We start from the raw sequence: 21,962 nt of genomic DNA on the forward strand, positions 1-21,962 counted from the left end.
CTGGATACTATAATCACATCCACCTCTCCCTCTGTTAAAGTTTTCTTAGGGTAGAGTATGAATATCAAGTATATGCATTCATAGTTTTAACACATAGTAAATGCCCAATAAATGCAGAGATAATACAGTCCAGTGGTTAAGAATTCAGACTCTTAGATCTAAATACAAATTCTGTTTCCAAAATGAAGTAGCTCTGTGACATTGGTAGTGACTTTATGCTTTTATATCTGTTTCATCATCTGTAAAATGAATGTAATAGGAGTACTTCATAGAGTGAGTGTGAGAGTGTCAGCTATAATAATTATAATCATACATAGTACTAAATAGGAAATGAATGAATTGTATAGTGACCTTTATCACTCTGAAGACAAAATCCAGATGTTGAAGACCTTTATGATCTGCCTCTACCCATCTCCCCTGACCCTATACCTGACAGCTCTCCCAAAGTTTAACTCTTCCCACTATACACACAGAAAATTATTTGTCATTGCCTAAATGTGCCATAATCCCTCCTCTCCATTTCTTGCTGTGCTGTCTCTTTTCACTTGGAATGTCTTTCTCTATTTTGTCTTCCTAGTAAATTTTCTCATCCTCTAATTTTTTTTGGTGTTATTCTCTAGCAGAATCTTCTCTGATACCTTCCTCTCCATGTGCAGGGTTGGTTGGATGCTTTTCTTCTGGGTTCCCACATAGAACCTTGTATACGAACCACTTGAGGGCACACGTTCAGCTCTGTATTCACAGGGTCTAGCCTGGTGGCATGAATTCAACAAATGCTTGTTAAATAAATGAATACAGGGATAAATGAGTCTCTGGTTCATGTGAAGATGTTTTTTTAAAGTAAGTATAATACTCTATATGAAGGGTCAGCAAACAGTCCATAGGCCAAAGCTAGCCCTCTCAATACCTGTTTTTATAGTTTTGGTGATCTTGACCATGTCCATTTGTTCATGTGTTCGGTATCACTGCTTTTGCACTATAATATCAGAGTTGAGTAGTTGTGACACAGACCTAATAACTCACAAAGCCTAAAGTTTGTATTTTCTGGCCCTAAGAAGAAAGTTCCTTGATTCTTGTTCTATATTGATAAATTACTTTCATATAAATAATATTTAGGAAAAAAAATGGTTAAAATTAGCAAAATTAAATTTTTTCTCTGGTATATAAAAATGTGGCAGTATCCCTTCTTTTTCATGCATATGTCTTTTTTGTACAACTATATTCTGTTTAATTTTGATATTTTTGAACTGAATAGGCAGGAGCAAGCTTCTATAAGATGACTGGCCTGGGTCCTTTGCCTCAAGCTCTTTATAATGGTGAATCCTTTAACCATGAGAAGTTAGATATTCAAGAGCTAGAAACAGCCCTTCTGCGAAAAATGATGGATATGACTATATATTTACAAAGGGAATTTTTTATGGTAGGTAAACATTTATGAGAAAATATATGATGAATATTTAAAATTATTTTTATATTAAGAAATCTGTTAATAGCAAGAGTAATTTGTGAAATTTTCCATACTGATCATTGTAGTAGTGATTTTTAAAGTGTAATTAATTAGCTTTGTGCATAATTACATATAAAAATGGTTTAACTGGAAAGAAGATTCAAAGTATTACATGAAAATTTATTATGAGAATCCTAAATTACATATTATTTATTAATTTATTTTAGATTAAGTAGGCTATAAATATAATCTCTGCATAACTTTAAAACATATGCATATAAATTGCTTATATTACCTAAATTTTGTTTTTGTTATTTTAGGGCACATTAAATGATCAAACAAATGCAATTGATTTCCTTATGGATAAAAATAATGTTGTATCCCATATAAATCCTTTGATTTTGTACACTGAATGGCAGTACCTTAATTTAATACCTACATCAGGTAAAATAATTTTCCCATATACTTTTCTACAAGTGCTTATTGATTTGGGAATATTTTATTAATTCATTATTTATTATTTAATATGAAAATTTTCAGTAACTGCAGATGTTGAAGATTTCTCGACTTTCTTTTTCTTGGATTCACAAGATAAGAGTGCTGTAATTGCAGAGAACATGTATTATTTAACCCAAGAAGGTAATGAGCATATTTTATTTTCCTGAATTTATTCCTAAAGTAGCAAAAACTTGTAATTTTTATAAAGTGTTTGCATAATACATTTTTATATGTTTGTATTTGAATAGAGACCTGATTTTCAATTTGAGAGAGTGTAATTTTTCAGGATATAGAGATTGTGCTGAAAAAAGGATGGCTTTTGTCCTAGCTAATTATAAATGCAGAGGGATTCATACTGGGTTTTTTGCCTTTTTTAAAAGCAAGCTGTACCATTGTCACCTTTTTCAAAAGCAACAAAACTCTTTCAAGACTATAAACTGCTATCTTAGGATGCATAAATAAAACTATAATTCCCAGATCAGAGGAGAATAGTTCTGAACTCTCATTAAACAACATGTGGACATTTTGCTTAGGTTGGGAGTCAAACCAAAAGAGGTGAGACCAGGATGGGACATATTTGGAGATTAGAATTTAGCGTAGACAGGAAAGTCTGCACTGGGGCCACAGATTTTTTTCGGGTACAATGATTTATTCAGATAGATGAAGATAAAGAGTTTTTGTTTTTCTTTGTTTTATATGAACTGCTTTTCTATAGGGAGAAAAACCAGAGCCAATACATAAAAGAAGGCTTAGTATATAAAGCAATAACTTTCTAACAATGAGGGTGATTTTAGATGGAATGAGCTATGTATAATATTAAGGGGTAAATTTTTATATCAGAGATTTAAGCAGAGGCTATATGACTAGTTTTTAAGGATGCTGTAGAGTGAACCCAACTTTGGACCAGATGGCCTGAGAATTACTTTCTAACTGATCTATGATTTTATGGTCAGGAAGTGATCTGTATACATAATCTAAAAATAATAAAATGTAAAATAAAAGTTTCACTTTCTGGCAGGCTAAGGTCTTGAATATATAAAAGTGAAGAGAAAGGGAGACAGAAATATGGCATAAAAGTTAGAATAAGCATTTATCAAGTTCTGGGTTGTATTTCAGAACTTGCTTCAGGGCATCAGAATAAATTAGTCTAAAATTAATGCCCTCTGGTTAAATCTTTTGCTGTTTAAAAGAATACTTTAACTGAGAAACACCTATTTTCCTCTTTTTTGCATTCATGTAAATGTTTTAAGAAATAAAGAATTGTGAGAAATTTACTTATCACTTTTGAAATATTACTCAATTCCATTATGGTAAAAGGTCTGGCATTAAGAAGGCATCAAAATTCTTTATCTTTATTCTTTGAAAAGAATGTGCTATTTGGTAGAGCAAATCTTTTACAGTTGTTTTAAATGGGTCATGTGGTCTAAAAGAATAATTTTTATATAGGTTTTATTGATAACCAGACAAATATTTCAGATATTATATGCTGAGGCTGGATGAAATAAATGCATTTAACTATGACATTAGAATTAAAAATTGCCTGACCTGTGGTGGTACGGTGGATAGACCATTGACCTGAAATGCTGAAGTCACCAGTGTGAAACCCTGGCTTGCCAGGTCAAAGCATGTATGAGAAGCAACTACCAAATTTGATGCCTCTTACTCCTCTCCTCTCCCCAACCTCTCTCTAAAATCAACCAATAAATTTTTAAAAAATATTTTTAGTGAGAGGAGGGGAGGCAGAGACTTGAGAGGAGGGGAGGCAGAGACTTCCGCACGTGCCCCCACAGGGATCCACTTGCAAGCCCACCAGGGGGTGATGCTCTGTCCATCTGGGGCCCTTGCTCCATTGCAACTGGAGCCATTTTTTTTAGCGCCTGAAGTGGAGGCCATGAAGCCATCCTCAGTACCCAGGGCCAACTTGCTCCATTGAGCCATGTCTGCAGGAGGGGAGGAGAAGAGAGAGAGATTAGAGAGAGAGAGAGAAGTGAGAGGGGGAGGGGTAGAGAAGCAGGTGGACACTTCTCCTGTGTGCCCTACCTGGGAATCGAACCCGGGACCTCCACATGCTGGGCTGATGCTCTACCACTGAGCCAACTGACCAGGACCAAATAAAATATATACTTTTTAAAAATTAAAAATTATTTCTTTCTCTGACATCCAAATTTTCAAATATTCAGAAATAGAATTGTACTCATGTTGATGGCACTAGAACATATGAGTTAGAGACCAAGTTAATAGCCAATTTGAATTAAATGAATCATAAGCAAATAAAATATTTCTGGTTTTAGTATCTACTAATAAGCTTTATTGTATCTGGTTTTGTGTTTATATGGGGGTATAAATATAGGTTAAATTTTTTTTTTTTTTTTTTTTTTTTTTACAATTTAGCTAGAAGGCAGTTTTGCTTGCCAGTATTGAAACCATGATTGCATAATGTAGTTTTCTCTGCTCAGGGAAGTATCTCACAGATGTGTCCCCTCGGGACTATTCTTTCTTTTTGAAATTTGAATTTATATAGAGCTTATATGATGAATTACATTTCTAGCATTTTTATAAGTATGTCACTGTGTGTATAATTTTAATATTTGCTTATTTTCAGAAAGATTTAATTTTAATATTTTTTTATATTTTATTAACTGGTTCTCTGCTTTTGATTTGATTTTTAAAAGAATTAGTTTAACTAAACCATATGAAATTTCCAGATGAAGACGTAATTTCTTCAGTTACTCTCTGGATTATTGCTGATTTTGACAAACCATCTGGGAGAAAACTGCTTTTGAATGCTTTAAAGCACATGGTGAGTAAGTTTGCCTAGGTAAAAACAGCTAAGAAACATAAACCAAAATGTTGTATGAAATTGTTTTGTAGTAGCTAAGTGTAAATTTATTGCTGTATAACAAATTACCCTACAATTTAGTGGCTTAAAAAGTAAACAATTTTATTATCTAACAGTTTCTGGAGTTTAAGAATTCAGGAGTGACTTAGCTGAGTGATTGTGGCTTGGGGATTTTCATGAGGTCGCAGTCAGAATTTTGGCTGGGACCTGAAGGCTTTACCACAGTTGTAGGGTCAGCTCAGATGGCTCGCTTTCATGGCTGTTAGCAAGAGGCCAGTTTTTCACTGGCTGTGAACAGAATGCTTTATCCTATTGCCACATCAACTTCTTTTGAGTATTGCTTAAGAGTCTGTTCTCACAAACTGACAGCTGGCTTTCCTCAGAATGATGGAAAATCAAACTGATGCTCTCTGTCAAACTTCTGGCTGCTCTGCCATTTCTTTTTTTGCGGGGGGCGCCCAACATTTTGGGAGGTTGAATGCCTAGAAAATCATATAAAAACAGACCCCAGATGGAATTTGCTAACAGGCTGTACTTTGCTGACTCTTGATCTAGTATATTTATTGAATTTTCTATGATATCAGTTATCTTTATTCTTTTAAGTATTATATGTTGAATCTCTTTTAATTCATTCAGTTTGTTCTTTTTTTTTTTTCCATTCAGTTTGTTCTTAATTGCTACCTTTATCTTACTTGAGCTTTGCCTATGGCTTCCTGAGTCAGTGTTTTGGAGGTCCTGTTTCCTTTTCATTGCTACATGAAATTTGAAAGACTAATATAAAAATACTTATATACCTAACACCTAGGTTCTATCATTGTTAATATCTTGCCGTATTTGTTTTATTTAATTTTGTGTTGAGGGTGGGGGATTGGTCTACATCATTTTAAAGTAAGTTGTAGAAATCAGTATGTAACTCATAGTACTTTTAACATTAATTTCCCAAGAGTAAGGATATTCTTATACAAAACTGCAAACTAATGAAATTATTAACACTAAGTTTGTATTAAAATTTTTCCAAATATTCCCACAACGATGTCTTTTATTTTTCCAAACCATGATCCAAACAATTTTTCCATAGTACATTTCATCAATGTTTCATTAGTTTCTTTTATTATAGAATAACCCCATCCACATTTTTTTCATTGATTTTTTAGAGACCACACTATTTGCTTTGTAGAAAATTTTCATATTCTGAATTTTTTTACTTGTAGTATTTTTACTGATTATTTTACTTATAGTATTTTTAACTTGTTCTTCTAGCCCTCATATTTTCTCCATACTAGAAATTATATCTAAAGCTTAGATTTCGTTTAGCCATGTTTTGGCAAGAAGACTTCATGGGTGATGTATTCTTCATGCTACGTATATACAGCAGTGTGTTGTATATATTGAGCTCTCCCTATGGTCTTCTTGTTGGTGAAACACATGAAACATTAGGTTGTCTGTCTCACTGTATATTTAAAGCATAAAGCGGTGGTTGTCATATCTCTACTTTGTAAATATATGTTTTGCCTTTTTCAAATAGGAATTGAACTACCTAACAATATTTTGATGCTGTATCAATATCCTTTTGCCCACAACCTTATACATGATACATTTAGGATTTATTGATGATGCTTGCCTAAATCAGTTACCTTTAGTTGCAAAGGAGATATTATTCTTTATTTATTAGCTGTTATTCTTCTGAAAACAAAAGAGATTTTTTTTCTTATCAACTGAGGATGACAGATAAAATTATTCCTAATAGTCCAGATGAAATTCTTTATTCTTTATATTTTGTTACTAATTTTCAGACAAGAGAGATGGTGTAGAAGTCACCTCTGTTGATAGAAGAATACACATTTTTTTGTTTTTTTATTTTCAAGTACCTTTAGGCTCATGGATTTTTTTTTTTTTTGGTGTCAGTGTCTTCTATCAGTTATATGGTTACTCTTTAGATGTTCACAATGCCCCATCTTGGCTAATGAACCCTTCAAGCTGACATCTGTATCCTTTTCCTGAGTACTTTATAGCTTTCTGATAGAAAATATGTCCCTTTCTCACCTTATATTCTGTTTTAGATATATAATTGACTGTTTGTTCAAAGACTTCTAACTTCTTTTGGTGGAAAATGATAGTTAGAAGACCAGATCTGGGCACTAAAGTGCTCATTGTTAGTAGGATGTCATTGCTTCCAGGCTATTTTAGTAGCCAGGGTGTAATCTGTGTTTTCTACATTTTCACCTGTAGAAAAAGCATTTTAGCATAATTCACCTCAGAGAATAGCATCGAAGTATATAATACAGAATATATGACAAAACTTCAGTGAAGAATGTACAAAACACTACTCATAGTCTGAAATATTAACACATCTCTCTCAGTATCAAGTAGAACAAGTACACAAAAAATCAACAGAGATGTATAGATGATTTGAATAACAAGGTCATCAAATTTGACGTAATGGATATGAGGGAAAACTGCAAAATGCCTAGTATATGTTCTTGGAAAGTACAAATGTAACCTTTAAATAATAATTATCAATGCTGGGCTATACAGTGAGTCTTGTTAACTTTCCAAGAATCAAAATCATACAAAGTGTATTCTCTGACCACAGTACAATTAAGTTAGAAATCTATAATGAAAAAAAATTAGAATATCTCTGTACATTTGAAAATGCAGGAATGTTTCTGTGTAACTTGTTGGTACAAAAATACATATTTTAAAGTAATTTTGAAATGAATGAAAATTTGAATGACATTAAAACTTGAAGGCTCTGGCCAGTTGGCTCAGTGGTAGAGTGTTGGCCTGGCATGTAGAAGTCCTGGTTTGATACCCAGTCAGGGCACACAGGAGAAGTGATCATCTGCTCCTCCACCTCTTCTCTCTATGTCTCCTTCTCTCTTCCTCTCTCTCTCTTTCTCTCTCTCTCTCTCCCCCTCTCCTGCAGCCATGGCTCAAATGGTTCAAGCAAGTTGGCCCCGGGCACTGAGGATACCTCCATGGCCTCGCCTCAAGCTCAAAAATAGCCCTGTTGCTGAGCAACAGAGCAGAGGCCCCAGATGGTAAAGCATCAGCCCCAGACAGGGCTTGCTGGGTGAATCCCAGTTGGGCACATGCTGGAGTCTGTCTCTCTGCCTCCCTGCCTCTCACTTAATTAAAAAATAAAAAATTTGACAGTTACAACTACAACTGTGTTTAGATAGATAAATGAAAAAAGAAAGGTTGTAAAATCAATTATCTAAACACAAATCTTAAAATTTAAAAACAGCAACTTAAACTTCTATCAAAGAAAAGAAAGGAAAGGAAAAGATAAAGTTGAAAACAAAAAGTAATGAAATAGAGGACATAATAAAGCCCTGGCTGGATGGCTTAGTTGGAACATCATCCCAATGTGTTGGGATTGCACGTTCCATCCTGGGTCAGGGCACACATAGGAATCAACCAATGAATGCATAGATAAGTAGAACAACAAATCAATGTTTCTCTCTCTCATTTTCTCTCCTTCCTTCCCTCTTTCTTTATCCCTCCCTTGCTCACTGAGAAAAATCAATAAATAAAAAAATTATGAAAAAGACATATAGTAGGCCCTGGCCGATGGCTCAGTGGATAGAGTGTTGGCCTGGCATATGGACATCCCAGGTTCGAGTCCTAGTCAGGACACACAGGAGAAGCGATCATCTGCCTCTCATCCCTCCTTCTCCCCCTCTTCTCCCTCTTCCACTCCCATAGCCAGTGGATCGATTGGTTCCAGCATGCCCCGCACAGAGGCACATCAGCCTTGGGCACTAAAAATAGCTTGGTACTGGAGCATTGGCCCCAGACAGGTTGCCAGGTGGATCCCAGTCAGGGCACATGTGGAAATCTGTCTCACTGTCTCTGCTCCTCTCACTTGAAAAAAAATAAAAGGAAAAGACATATAATAAAGGTCTGCAAAGCTAAAAGTTGGTTCTTTGAAAAGATTAATAGAATAGATAAAATATCTGGTAAAACTGTTCAAGAGAAATGGAGAAGCAGTCCCAAACTGTCAAAGCCATGACTGACAAAGGGGATGTTTCTGTGTTCATAGCAGTGGTAGGAAGATGTTTATAATTATTGAAAAAATTAAATCTGTAGTTGAAAAAGTGTTCAAAATAGAAAATGCAGACCCATATGATCATATTAGTACCAGGCTATACCAAGCACCAGGCTAACACAGTTTATTCTGGAGAATAGAAAAGTAAGCAATGTATTCCAACTCATTTTGCAAGATCAGCATTACTTTAAAAACAAATGTCTAAAAAGACATTATAAAGAATAGAAAACTATAGGCCAGTCTTACTTAAGAACATAGATGCAAAAATTCTACACCTGTGAAGAACAAAATAAACAAAAGCCAAGAAGGAGAATTGAAATTGTCATATTTCTAAATTATTTATACAGAAAAAAAAACGTGTAAACCAACACAAATTGTTAGGATTAATTTTTAGTTTAACCAGGTTGCTGAATAAGAGGTTATCATATAAGAATTTTAAGGGTTGCAGCAAACAAAAAATGCATTTTAAATAAATATATCACTTAGTAAAATTTCACATACTAAGAATAAATATTAACAAAATAGTTTAAGACCTGTACACAAAATATTAAAATAAAATTTAGAAGTTCCACATGAATGGAGAAATAGACCATAATAATGAATGGAAAGATTCAATATTGTAAAGATCTTAGCTCTCCCAAGATTGATGTATAAGCTTTAGAGCAATTCCAGTATGAATTATGGCATTTTAAATGGAAATTCTCAAATTTATTCTCAAATTTATATAGTGATTCAAAGCACCAACAATAGCTACCATATTCTTAAAGAAAAGGAAAGAGGGATAATTGCTCTGCTGGATATGAAGATCTTATACAAAGCTATAAAATTGAAGACAGTTTCATTGGATAGAAATATAGAGCAATGGAAAAACAATAGAGAGCCTAGAAATAGACCCATGCATATATTTATTACACTTGATGACTTGAAAGTAGGAATAGATTTCTAAAACAACAAAACCCAGTAATTATGAGTTAAAATACCAATAAACTGAAGTACATTAAAATTAAGGACTATTTTTTTGTCAAAAGACTCCATCAAGAGAATAAAAATGCAGACCACAGAATGGCAGAAGTTATCTGCATACATATAACAAAAAATTCAAGTCTTAGAACTCAAATACCTATAAATCAGTAATTAAAGAATAATTATCTGCAGTAAAATAATGGCAGAAATTAAATAGGCAAATCACTAAAGAGTCTAGTGGACATGTTAAAGGATATTTAGTATCATTAGTGATGAGTAAAACTGAATAAGAAAATTTGAAGGCTCATACTTGAGGATTTTAAGATTTGCTGTAAAATTTGATGTAATCATAAAAGTGTTGGATTAGCATAAGGTTGCACAGATTGCATCAATGGGACAGAATTGAGAGTCCAGAACTAGACCTCCATACAGAGTCAACTGAGATATAATTGACAATACAGCTCTGTTTGTGTTCAAGTGTGCAAACCTGATGAACTATCCTTACATATGTACCAAAATGATTTAAATTAGAAGGTCTGTGGGGTAATGAAACTCTTATGTGTTGCTTGTGGAGTGAAAATTAGTCCAATTGTTTTTTAAAAACTATTTATTTAGCATCTTCTAAGTTGAAGATATGCATATTTTGTTTTGTAGAACACCAAACAAAAAATTCTAATGTCCAGTGGAATGGATAAAAGAGAACATATCCATATCATGGAATTCTGCAGAGCACTATAATAAATAAATAAATAGCTGCAGCTACACAAAACAATGTTAAAGAATTTCAACCATTTTGTGGAGTGGAAAGAGGACAAAAGAATACATAATACAAGATTATATTTATATCAAGTTAAAAATAAATGGAATATTTAATGATATAAACTAAGGTGGTAAACTACAGAGAAAAGCAAGAATGTTATCATAAATGACAGGATAGTGGTTTTTAGAAAAGCGGGAAGGTTTATGACATTGCCAGCTTGAGTAAGGGGTCACTCACTCTACTGTAGTCCCTCCCACTCCCCCGGTCAAGCCATACATGAGAAAGCAAACAATGAACAGCTAAGGTACCACAACAAAGAATTGATGCTTCTCATCTCTCTACCTTCCTCTCTCTCTCTCTCTCTCTCTCTCTCTCTCTCTCTCTCTATCTCTCTCTCTCTCTCTCTTTCTGTCTCTGTCAAAGAAAGAAAGAAAGAAAAGCAGAGGGTTTAGTAATTGGCAGCAGGTATGAGAGATGTCTGGACAGTGCTCTATTTGTTGATTGGATGACAGTTTTATGAGTTAATTTGCTAAGCTCTACATTTTTATTTGTTATTTCACAGATACACAAGAAGAGGTTAAACTATTTCATTATAAAATAATTGTTATGCAAAGAGGTGAAGCATTTGAAGTTATTAAAATGATTGTTTACAGGCTATTTCAGTAATAGGCCACCTTCAGTAATCAATTAGCATTTGACAGTGAAAGATGCTGTATGGTGAAGTATAACCTTGAATGGAAAGAAAAAAACTTCAACTGTAAAAAGGTATGTAAGATACAGATCTTTTTCACCTATGAATGTATTTTGCAGAAAACAAGTTTTCATAGTCGGTTGGGCATTATTTATAATCCTACATCAAAAATAAATGAAGAGAACACGGCTATTTCTAGAGGAATTTTGGCAGCTTTTCTCACACAGAAAAACAACTTTTTGAGAAACTTTCTCAGGAAACTGGCAGAAGAAGAAACTGCTACATCTATTTACTCTGGAGATAAAATTAAAACATTCCTTACTGAGGTCAGTAGCTATTTGTTTGATATAGTAAGTATGTATTGAATATTTCAAAAGTATAAGTCAATGGTCTTAGATATATCATGTTACTGAAAAAACATCAGTTAATAGGTATAATCATTTGGGGGTAATAAATATTCCTTTAACTGAGAAAAGATAAATGTTAAATAATATTATTTTGCCTGGAGGTATTTAACAAATCAGATTTCTTATATTTCAACTACTGCATGATCCTTAATGTTGATACAATTCTGGTTAGGATATGTCCTTAAGGATTGGGAATCAAAGGATTATGTAAATAAACCTTAGGTATTTCACTGAAGGAATCCTGTATGAGGGAAATTTCAAAGATAGAAGTTGACCTTCTATTATGACCTGTGGTGGTGCAGTGGATAAAGCATTGACCTGTAACGCTGAGGTCACCGGTTCAAAACACTGGGCTTGCCCAGTCAAGGCACATATGGGAGTTGATGCTTCCTGTTCTTCCCCTTCTCTCTCTCTCTCTCTCCCTCTCTCTCTCTCTCTCTCTCCTCCCTCTCTAAAATGAATAAATAAAATCTTTAGAAGATGATCTGGTAGAAAGTTTCACTAATTCATTCAAAAAATATTTATTGATTGTCTACCAGACAGTAGAGATATAAATACTTTTGAACAAGGCAGATAGAGTCCGTGCTTTTGTGGAGCTTACATGGTAGTGGAAAAGACAAAGTAAGTGATAATGGAAAAATAAAGAAACATAAGAGGGCAGATAGTTGGAGGGACGCTCTTTTAGCTGGAGTGGTCAAGAAAGGTATTTCTAAAGAGCTTACATTTGGGCAGAGCTCTGAATGAAATGAGGCATAAGCCATGGAAGTCTGTGGGGAAAATGTACCAGGTTGAGGAACATAGCATGTCTAAAGGCCTGACACAGAGATAGTCTTTCCAGGTTTGAGGTATAGACAGAAAATTATTATGACCAAAATAGAGATATTGAGAATACTAAAATATGAGGTCAGAAATGAACCCCAGATATTTTTACCACTTGTAGGCCATAGTAAGGAATTGAAATATTTTCTGAGTATAATGGCAAGTCATTGAGGAATCTTGAAGAGGTGAATAATTATTAAAATATGACCCTGGATACCATGTGAGGATTTGATAGTAGGTACACAGAGTAGAAATAGGATGAACAATTAGAATGCTATTGCAGTAATATAGGCAAGAAATAATGGTGTCTTGGACTAGATAGTAGTGGTGGGGATGGTAAAGTAGTTGTATTATAGTCAACAAGATTAGTTGATCATTGTATGTGACGTGAAAAGAGTAGGCTACAATTTTGGCTTGAACAGCTAGACTTTTTTGAGATGGGGAAGAGAAGATTTGGACACACAGGGGATCAAGAGCTAAGTTTTGTACATGTTAGTTGGAGGTGCCTGTTGGACGTTCAGGTGGAGATGTTGAGTTGACAATTGAGTAAATGAGTATAGAAATCAATGAAGAGTTGTCATTTTTGTTTTTTGAGAGTCAGTTTGAGGACCATCGACATTAGGTATAATTTCGAGCTAAGAAACTACATGAGAAACCTCAGAAGTGAGGATGGGGTGGAGAACAGAGGTATTGAGAGCTAAGCCCTAAAACATTCCAAAATGTAGAGAAACACAAGAAAAGGATGAGCTTGTAAAGGAGACAACAGGCAATGAGTTAGGAAGATAACCAGGAGAGCATGGTATCCTGGAAGCCAATGGAGAATGTAGTTTTTATTTTAAGTGAGAGATGGGGAGGCAGAGACAGACTCCCACATGTACCCCAACTGAGATCCACCTAGAAAGCCCCCTACTCAGTCATTGCTGGGGCTGCTGCTCCGTTGCTCAGCAACCCAGCTATTTTAGTGCTTAAGGCAAAACCATGGAGCCCTCCTCAGCACCTGAGGCCAACTTGCTCAAACCATTTTGAACCATGGCTGCAGGAGGGGAAGAGAGAGAGAGAGAGAGAGAGAAGGGGGATGGGGAGGGGAAAGGATGGAGAAGCAGATGGTTGCTTCTCCTGTGTGCCCTGGTCAGGAATCGAACCCATGACTTCCACACACCAGGCCGATGCTAACTGCTGAGCCAACCAGCCAGAGTAGAGAATGTATTTTCAGAAGGAAATAATCACCTATGCCGGATGTTTCTGAAATCCATCTTTGTAACTGACAATTTTATTTGTTAAAGTGGTCATTGGTGACTGAGAAGAACAGTGTCTGTCAAGTGATAAGCATAAAAGTGAAATAGATTCAAGAGAAAATGGGAAATCGGGAAGTAGAGACAGCAAGTATAGTTCTTTTAAAGAACTTTTTTATATGGGGAGCAGAGAAGTGTTCTGTAGCCAGAATAGAACTTGAGATCAAGGAAAGCTTTCTCAATTTGGGAGATGTCACCTTTTTGTATGCTAATAGAAACAATCTATCCAACAATGAGAAGGGATGATACAGACAGGGCAGCAAAGTTCTTGAGTAGATAAGAGGTGCTGGGATCCAATGGACAGTGTTAAGTGTTAGTCTTAAGAACAGGAATTGTTCATTCATTTTAACCAGAATAAAGGCAAAATGTATGGATATAGATGCAGAAGGGTGGATTTATTTGATGGTAGCAAGATAAGTACTTCTTTTCTGATTACTTTCATTTTCAAAGTAAAGGTCGGTAGCTAAATATTAGAATGTCAGTAGGTGCTATTAGAGGTTTGAGAAAAAAGGAGAAAAATGTCAAATATTTTTCTGTTATTCTGAGAGTGAGAATGTGAATTCAGTACATTAGTGTGGTAAGATTTCTGAGGGCCCACTTGAGGTTAATGACCACAAACTGAAAGTGATGCCTGACCAGGCGGTGGGGCAGTGAATAGAGCATTGGCCTGGGATGCTGACAAGCCAGGTTCGAAACCCCAAGGTTTCATCTGGCTGAAGTGCAAGCTCACCAGCTTGAGCGCAGGGTCACCAGCTTGAGCGTGGGATCATAGACATGACCCCATAGTTACTGGCTTGAGCCCAAAGGTCGCTGGCTTAAAACTGAAGTTCACTGGCTTGAGCCCAATGCTGCTGGCTTGTGTAAGGGGTCACTGGTTCAGCTGGAGCCCACCCCCTACCGGGTCAAGGCACATATGAGAAAGCAATCAATAAACAACTAAGGTGCCACAACTCGGATTTGATGCTTCTCTTCTCTCTCCCTTCCTATCTGTCTGTTTTTGTCTATCCCTCTCTCTCAATCTCTTGCTAAAAAAAGAAAAAAAGAAAAAGAAAGAAAGAAAGGAGGGAGGGAGGGAGGGGAGGGGAGGGGAGGGGAGGGAAGGGAAGGGAAGGGAAGGGAAGGGAAGGGAAGGGAAGGGAAGGGAAAGGAAGGGAAAGAAAGAAAGAAAGAAAGAAAGAAAGAAAGAAAGAAAGAAAGAAAGAAAGAAAGAAAGAGAGAGAGAGAGAGAGAGAGAGAGAGAGAGAGAAAGAAAGAAAGAAAGAAAGAAAGAAAGAAAGAAAGAAAGAAAGAAAGAAAGAAAGAAAGAAAGAAAAAGAAATTGCTTGCATGTTGTTTCTCCCCCCCCCCCCCAACTTTATTAACACTGTTTGGGTATAGATGCAGAGGAAACACAGTTATATTTAATCAGAGTTGGGGTTTTGCCAGGGAAGTAATAACTATAGAGAAGCAATCAGTGGAGCTGAGCATAGAAGGTTGATGTTATAGTAAAGGATTCCAGGGTATAAGCTGGGAAGGAGGAAAATTATGATATGGGAAGTATGATGGACAGTAAACAAGTGGTAGGGGTCAGAAGACTAAAAGTGCTGAGTAATGGTTGGTCTGGTAGCACTGGAATGAGTGAGTCGGAAGGTCAGGGGCTTGTGGTCAGAGAGAGGATGATGGAGATAGAGATTTTAGAAGTAAAGATCTAGGACTGCACTGTCCAGTACTGTAGTCACTTATTACTTGTGGCTATTTTAAGCTTAAAATTAAATTAAACTTTAAATTCAGCTCCTCAGTCATATTAGCCACATTTCCAGGGCTCAGTAACCATTTGTGGCTGTGACTACCATACTGGACAGCACAGGGGAGACATTTCTATCACAGGAGCACCGGGGAACTTGTTAGAAGTTCAGAATGGAAGTCCCCACCCTGATGTACTGAAGAAAAAACTACATTTTAACAAGGCACCAAGGTGATTTGTATGAACATTAAAGTTTGATAACTACTGATATGGAGATGTCTTGGTATGAAGATATAAGGACCTTATTTGTGGTTTATTTTCTGTGACTGTCCATATTTTTTTTTACTATAACCATGGGTTACTTTGGTATTTCTGAAGTTACATGCACTATTAACTAAGTTGGTTTTGTGGGCGTGGTACAGTGAGGTGAGATAGGTTATTTCTGTTTTAAACACTACTTCTTGAGTGCAGCAAAATAGGTTTATTGAGTTCATAATATTATTTTTTTATTCAGTGAGAAGGGAGGCAAAGACAGACTCCCACATGTGCCCCAAATGGGATCAACCTGGCAAGTCCACTAGGGTGTGATGCTGTGCCCATCAGGGGTGTTAAACCATTGCTCAGCAAACAAGCTTTTTCTTAGTGCCTAAGGGAAAGGCCATGGAGCCATCCTCAGCACCCAGGGCCAACTCACTCGAGTTGAGCGATTGCTGCAGGAGGGAAAGAGACAGAGAAAGTGAGAAGCAAAAGTAGGAGGGGTGGAGAAGCAGATGGTCACTTCTCCTGTGTGCCCTGACTAGGAATCAAACCCAGGACATCCACACACTGGGCTGATACTTTACCACTGAACCAACTGGCCAGGGCAAATGAGTTCATAATTTAATAAACATTTTATTTCTTGAGTGTTAAATTTTATTTAAATTGATGTTCCCAACATTTTGCTAATCAGTAATTCACCTGAAATTCTCAAAGAATGAATAGCAAATTATATCACTTGTAAAACGATGTACAAATATTATAATTTACTTGGTGAAGAAACATTCCTTTTTTTAAAAAAATGTGGTTTCAGAACAAAATAGTACTTTATCATAATTTAGTTTAATTTAAATTTTACACTAATGTATTAAAATAGGCTTTGTTAAGAAAATAATTTGATATATTTACTGTTTTTTTATTCATTTCATTATTTTCATGCTTTAGGGAATAGATAAGGATGCTTTTGAGAAAAAATATAATACCGTTGGAGTGAATATTTTTCAAACTCACCAGTTGTTCTGTCAAGATGTACTTAACTTGAATCCTGGAGAAATGGGTATTGTCTGCAATGGGAAAGTAAGTAGGACAAACAGGTGTTCATTTTTGTTAGTGACACTGAGATACACAGGTCTCCAACATTTTTCTCTTACAACACACCTGATGTGACACACGCAGAGGATGGTGTTCATATGCTAGACACACCAGACAGGTCTCAGCATAAGTGAAATGGGTGCTGCGAGGTTTAATTTATGGCACAGTGCCTGTCTCTTCATCGCTTCTGCCATTGATGAGAACACTGAACACGGGAAAGGAAAAATGTTCTTGTGGGGATAACTTTCATTTTGTCCTAATGTAAGTATTAGAAAAAGCTACTCAGTACACATTACAACATTGTGATTGAGAACCACTGTTATAGGTATAGAAAATTCATTGTGAAATCTTATTCTTCTTGTAGCTTTCTCTACAATTGTTTAGCAGTACAATACTTTTGTATTGAAATATAAGGTTTGATTTATTAATATAAACTTTAAAAATCTATAGGGAAAATCGCTTCCACCATCCTAATAAAATTTCTTAAAAGTTTATTGTTTTACCTTCCAACCCTTTTTTTTTACCCTACAGAATTGATTTTCTTAAATACATAATTGTAATTTTATATATGGTATCTTATATCACACTTTTTTTCTGAGTATTTTTTCTGACTAGAGAGCATCTTTATAGTCACACAAAATTAATGAATAATAGCTACTTATTAATATATTTTGTATATGATAGTCTGGTTTTGTTTCTCAAAAATTATTTAAGTTTTAAAAAGTTGAATCTGGTGCTTAGATTCATTAAGAAATAAACTAATGCAATGTGTTTGATATACCTCTGCCTGAACTATTAAATATGTATTCCCAAATCATCTTCAAAGCTCTAATATACGCTTGGTTTGTTTTCTACATTTTTATGAGCTCTGTTCACCTGTGTGTTTTATCCCCATATTAGTATTCCCTTAAAATTATGCTTATTCTTTTTAAAAAAATTTTAATTTAGAGAGAGAGAAAGGGAAACAGAGAAACATCTATTTGTTGTTCCACTTATTTAAGCATTCATTGGTTGATTCTTGTATATGTCCTGAACAGGGATTGAACCTGCAACCTTGATATGTTGGGCTAATATTCTAACCAACTGAGCTACCTGGCCAGGGCCTTATTAGTTTTTCTTATCTAAATTCATAAACAATAATAATTGGGGAGGAAGATGGCAGCGGAGTAGGCAGACACACAGACTCCCAGCTCACAACACCGAACTGGATTATAAACTAATTTAAGAAAAATCAGCATGAAAAACCAAATCTGGACTACAAGAACAGCTTTCAAAAATCAAGGAGCAAAGAAGAAGCCACAACAAACCTGGTAGGGAGTGCCTGAATCTCCCCTGCTTACAGGAACGGGGGGGGGGGGGTGAGGCTGGGCTCTCAATTCCAAGGAGGAGAGCAGTAAGTACTGCTCACAGCCACTTACCTGGTGAACAGGGAACAAGGTGTGTTGAAAGGGCCTGCTTGTCTTCCAAAAACAGGAGAAAGAGAGAGATGGATGGTGAGGGGGAGAGGAATATAGGTGATGACATAAAAAGCTGACTCAGTGCTGGAGGTGGCCATAACTGGGGGAGGGGCTGATCCTTCCACAAAGCAAAATACAAAAGTACTTCCAGGTCATAGAGATACAGACATCTCTCCAACTCCAATCAGTGCAACAAGACACAGCTGAAAACAAGAAGTGGGGAGGAGGGGCAGTAACTCAGGTCTCCTTGGAGATCTGAGATACACCTCCCCCTACTGAAGCTGAGAAAGCAACCCGCCCCCAGAGAGATTAACTGGCAGAAGAGGATTTCAAAGCCTCAAGTCACACCCACCGCACTCCTGGATACAGTTTCAAATAAGCCCCCTGCTGAGATCAGCAAACAAGACAATCACCTGTTAAGAAAACAAACAAATCAAGACTTCAAAGTGGCCCAAATCCTAAAGTGGATTACAAATAATAGCTGAAGCCAACCCAAGAAGACTTAGAAACAACACAAGTAAAAACTAGAGGCAGACAACACCAAGCCTAGACTCAACCAGCTCTACAAAGAAAACACTCAGATACCCAGGCACAATGAGAAGACAAAAAAGTGCAATCCAAATGAAACCACAAGAGAGACCTTCAGGAGATGAACTGAGTGATATGGAAATAATCAAACTTCCGGATGCAGAGTTTAAAATAATGATTGTAAGGATGCTTAGGGATCTTAGAACAACAATGGATGGTCATCACAAACACCTAAATAAAGAAATAGCAAATATAAAAAAAGGATATTGAAATATTAAAAAAAGAATCAGTCGGAGATGACAAATACAATATCAGAAATGAAGACCAGAATAGAAGGAATTAAAAACAGGATGGATACAGCTGAGGATCGAATCAGCGAGTTGGAGGAAAACTGGAATGAAGGCATGAAAGCAGAGAAGAAAAAAGAAAAGAGACTCAAAAAGTCTGAGGAAACTCTTAGAGAGCTCTATGACAACATAAAGAGGAATAACATCCGCATCATAGGGGTTCCTGAAGAAGAAGAAAAAGAACAAGGGATAGAGGCTTTGTTCAATCAAATCATAGCGGAAAACTTCCCTAAATTAATGCAGGAGAAACTCTCACAAATTCAAGAAGCACAGAGAACTCCACTAAAAAGAAACCCAAAGAAACCTACACCAAGACACATCATAATTAAAATACCAAAGCTAAGTGATAAAGAGAAAATATTAAAAGCTGTGAGAGAAAAAAAGGCTATCACCTACAAAGGAGCCCCCATAAGGATGACATCAGACTCAACAGAAACACTTGAGGCCAGAAAGGAATGGCAAGAAATATTCAAAGTAATGCAGAATAAGAACCTACAACCAAGACTACTTTATCCAGCAAGGCTATCATTTAAAATTGAAGGAGAGCCTGACCTGTGGTGGCGCAGTGGATAAAGCATCGACCTGGAAATGCTGAGGTCACCGGTTCGAAACCCTGGGCTTGCCTGGTCAAGGCACATATGGGAGTTGATGCTTCCAGCTCCTCCCCCCTGTCTCTCTTTCCTCTCTGTCTCTCTCTGTCTCTTTCTCTCTCCTCTATAAAATGAATAAATAAAAAGAAAAAATAAAATAAAAATAAAAAATTGAAGGAGAAATAAAAGTTTCCCAGACAAAAAAAAAACTCAAGGAATTCATTACAACCAAACCAATGCTGCAGGAAATGTTAAGGGGCATGGTGTAAACAGATCAAAGTGGGAAAAGAATATAGCAAAAGAGGAATACAGCTTTAAAGAATAAAATGGCAATAAACAACTACATGTCAATAATAACCCTAAATGTAAATGGATTAAATGATCTAATCAAAAGACATAGGGTAGCTGCATGGATAAGAAAACAGGACCCATACATATGCTGTCTACAGGAGACACACCTTAAAACAAAAGATGCACATAGGTTGAAGGTAAAAGGATGGAAAAAAACATTTCATGCAAATGGAAATGAAAAAAAAGCTGGGGTAGCAATACTTATATCAGTAAAGTATTAAGAGAGAATATAGTAAGAGATAAAGAAGGCCACTACATATGATAAAGGGAGTAATCCAACAGGAAGATATAACTATTCAATATTATAAATATCTACACACCTAATATAGGAGCACCTAAATATATAAAGCAGACTTTGATGGATATAAAGAGCGAGATAACAGCAACACTATAATAGTAGGGGATTTTAATACCCCACTAACATCACTAGATATATCCTCAAGAAAGAAAATTAACAAAGAAACAGCAGACTTAAAGGACACATTAGATCAACTCGATTTAATAGATATCTACAGAACCTTTAATCCTAAAGCAGCAGAATATACATTCTTTTCAAGTGCTCATGGTACATTCTCTAGGATAGACCACATGTTAGGGCACAAAAGTGGTCTCAACAAATTTAAGAAGATTGAAATCATATCAAACACTTTCTCTGATCAAAATGGCATGAAACTAGAAATCAACGACAACAGAAAAGCTCAAAAATCCTCAAACATATGGAAACTAAATAGCAGGTTGTTAAATAACGAGTGGATTAAGAATGAGATCAAAGAAGAAATAAAAAAATTTCTAGAAACGAATGATAATGAGCATACAACAACTCAGAATTTATGGGACACAGCAAAAGCAGTACTGAGAGGAAAGATCATAGCATTACAGGCACACTTTAAGAAGCTAGAAAAGGCTCAATTAAACAACTTAACCCTGCACCTAAAAGAACTAGAAAAAGAGCAGCAATTAAAGCCTAAATGTAGTAGAAGGAAGGAAATAATAAAGAACAGAGCAGAATAAATGACATAGAGACTAAAGAAACAATTCAAAGGATCAATGAAACAAAGAGCTGGTTTTTTGAAAAGATAAACAAGATTGATGGACCCTTAGCTAGACTCACCAAGAAAAAGAGAGAGAGGACTCAAATAAAATTAGAAATGAGAGGGGAGAAATAACAACTGACACAACAAAAATACAAAGGATTGTAAGAAAATACTATGAAGAACTGTATGCCAAAAAAACTAGACAACCTAGATGAAATGGACAAATTCCTTGAAACATACAATCTTCCAAAAATCAGTCTGGAAGAATCAGAAAACCTAAACAGACCGATTACACCAAATGAGATCAAAACAGTTATCAAAAAACTCCCAACAAAGAAAAGTCCTGGGCCAGATGGCTTCACAAATGAATTCTACCAACTATTCAAAGAAGAACTAACTCCTATCCTTCTCAAGCTATTTCAAAAAATTCAAGAGGAAGGAAGACTTCCAAGCTCCTTTTATGAGGCGAGCATAATTCTGATTCCAAAACCAGGCAAGGACAACAGAAAGAAAGAAAATTATAGGCCAATATCCCTGATGAATATAGATGCTAAAATCCTCAACAAAATATTAGCAAACCAGATCCAACAATATATGGAAAAAATTATATACCATGATCAAGTGGGATTTATTCTGGGGAGGCAAGGCTGGTACAATATTCGCAAATCTATCAATGTTATTCATCACATAAATGAAAGGAAGGAGAAAAACCACATGATAATTTCAATAGATGCAGAAAAAGCATTTGATAAAATCCAGCACCCATTTATGATCAAAGCTCTCAGCAAAGTGGGAATACAGGGAACATACCTCAACAT

At 35.7% G+C, this 21,962-nt stretch overlaps 1 protein-coding gene across 3 annotated transcripts in view; it reads left to right on the top strand.

Annotated features, from left to right (window-relative positions):
• Positions 1 to 21,962, top strand: part of UGGT2 (UDP-glucose glycoprotein glucosyltransferase 2) — a 231,789-nt gene that overhangs the window by 118,594 nt on the left and 91,233 nt on the right. For 2 of the 3 annotated variants that reach the window (XM_066380674.1, XM_066380675.1), the window contains exons 17-22: positions 1,256 to 1,420; positions 1,768 to 1,891; positions 1,988 to 2,086; positions 4,651 to 4,745; positions 11,369 to 11,575; positions 16,691 to 16,822. In XM_066380674.1, coding sequence (XP_066236771.1) covers positions 1,256 to 1,420; positions 1,768 to 1,891; positions 1,988 to 2,086; positions 4,651 to 4,745; positions 11,369 to 11,575; positions 16,691 to 16,822 — 822 coding nt within the window. The remainder of the gene's footprint in view (positions 1 to 1,255; positions 1,421 to 1,767; positions 1,892 to 1,987; positions 2,087 to 4,650; positions 4,746 to 11,368; positions 11,576 to 16,690; positions 16,823 to 21,962) is intronic. The other variant, XM_066380676.1, reaches the window with a different exon arrangement.

Source organism: Saccopteryx leptura, chromosome 4 (genome assembly GCF_036850995.1).
Source record: "Saccopteryx leptura isolate mSacLep1 chromosome 4, mSacLep1_pri_phased_curated, whole genome shotgun sequence".
In the NCBI taxonomy this organism is placed as follows: domain Eukaryota; kingdom Metazoa; phylum Chordata; class Mammalia; order Chiroptera; family Emballonuridae; genus Saccopteryx; species Saccopteryx leptura.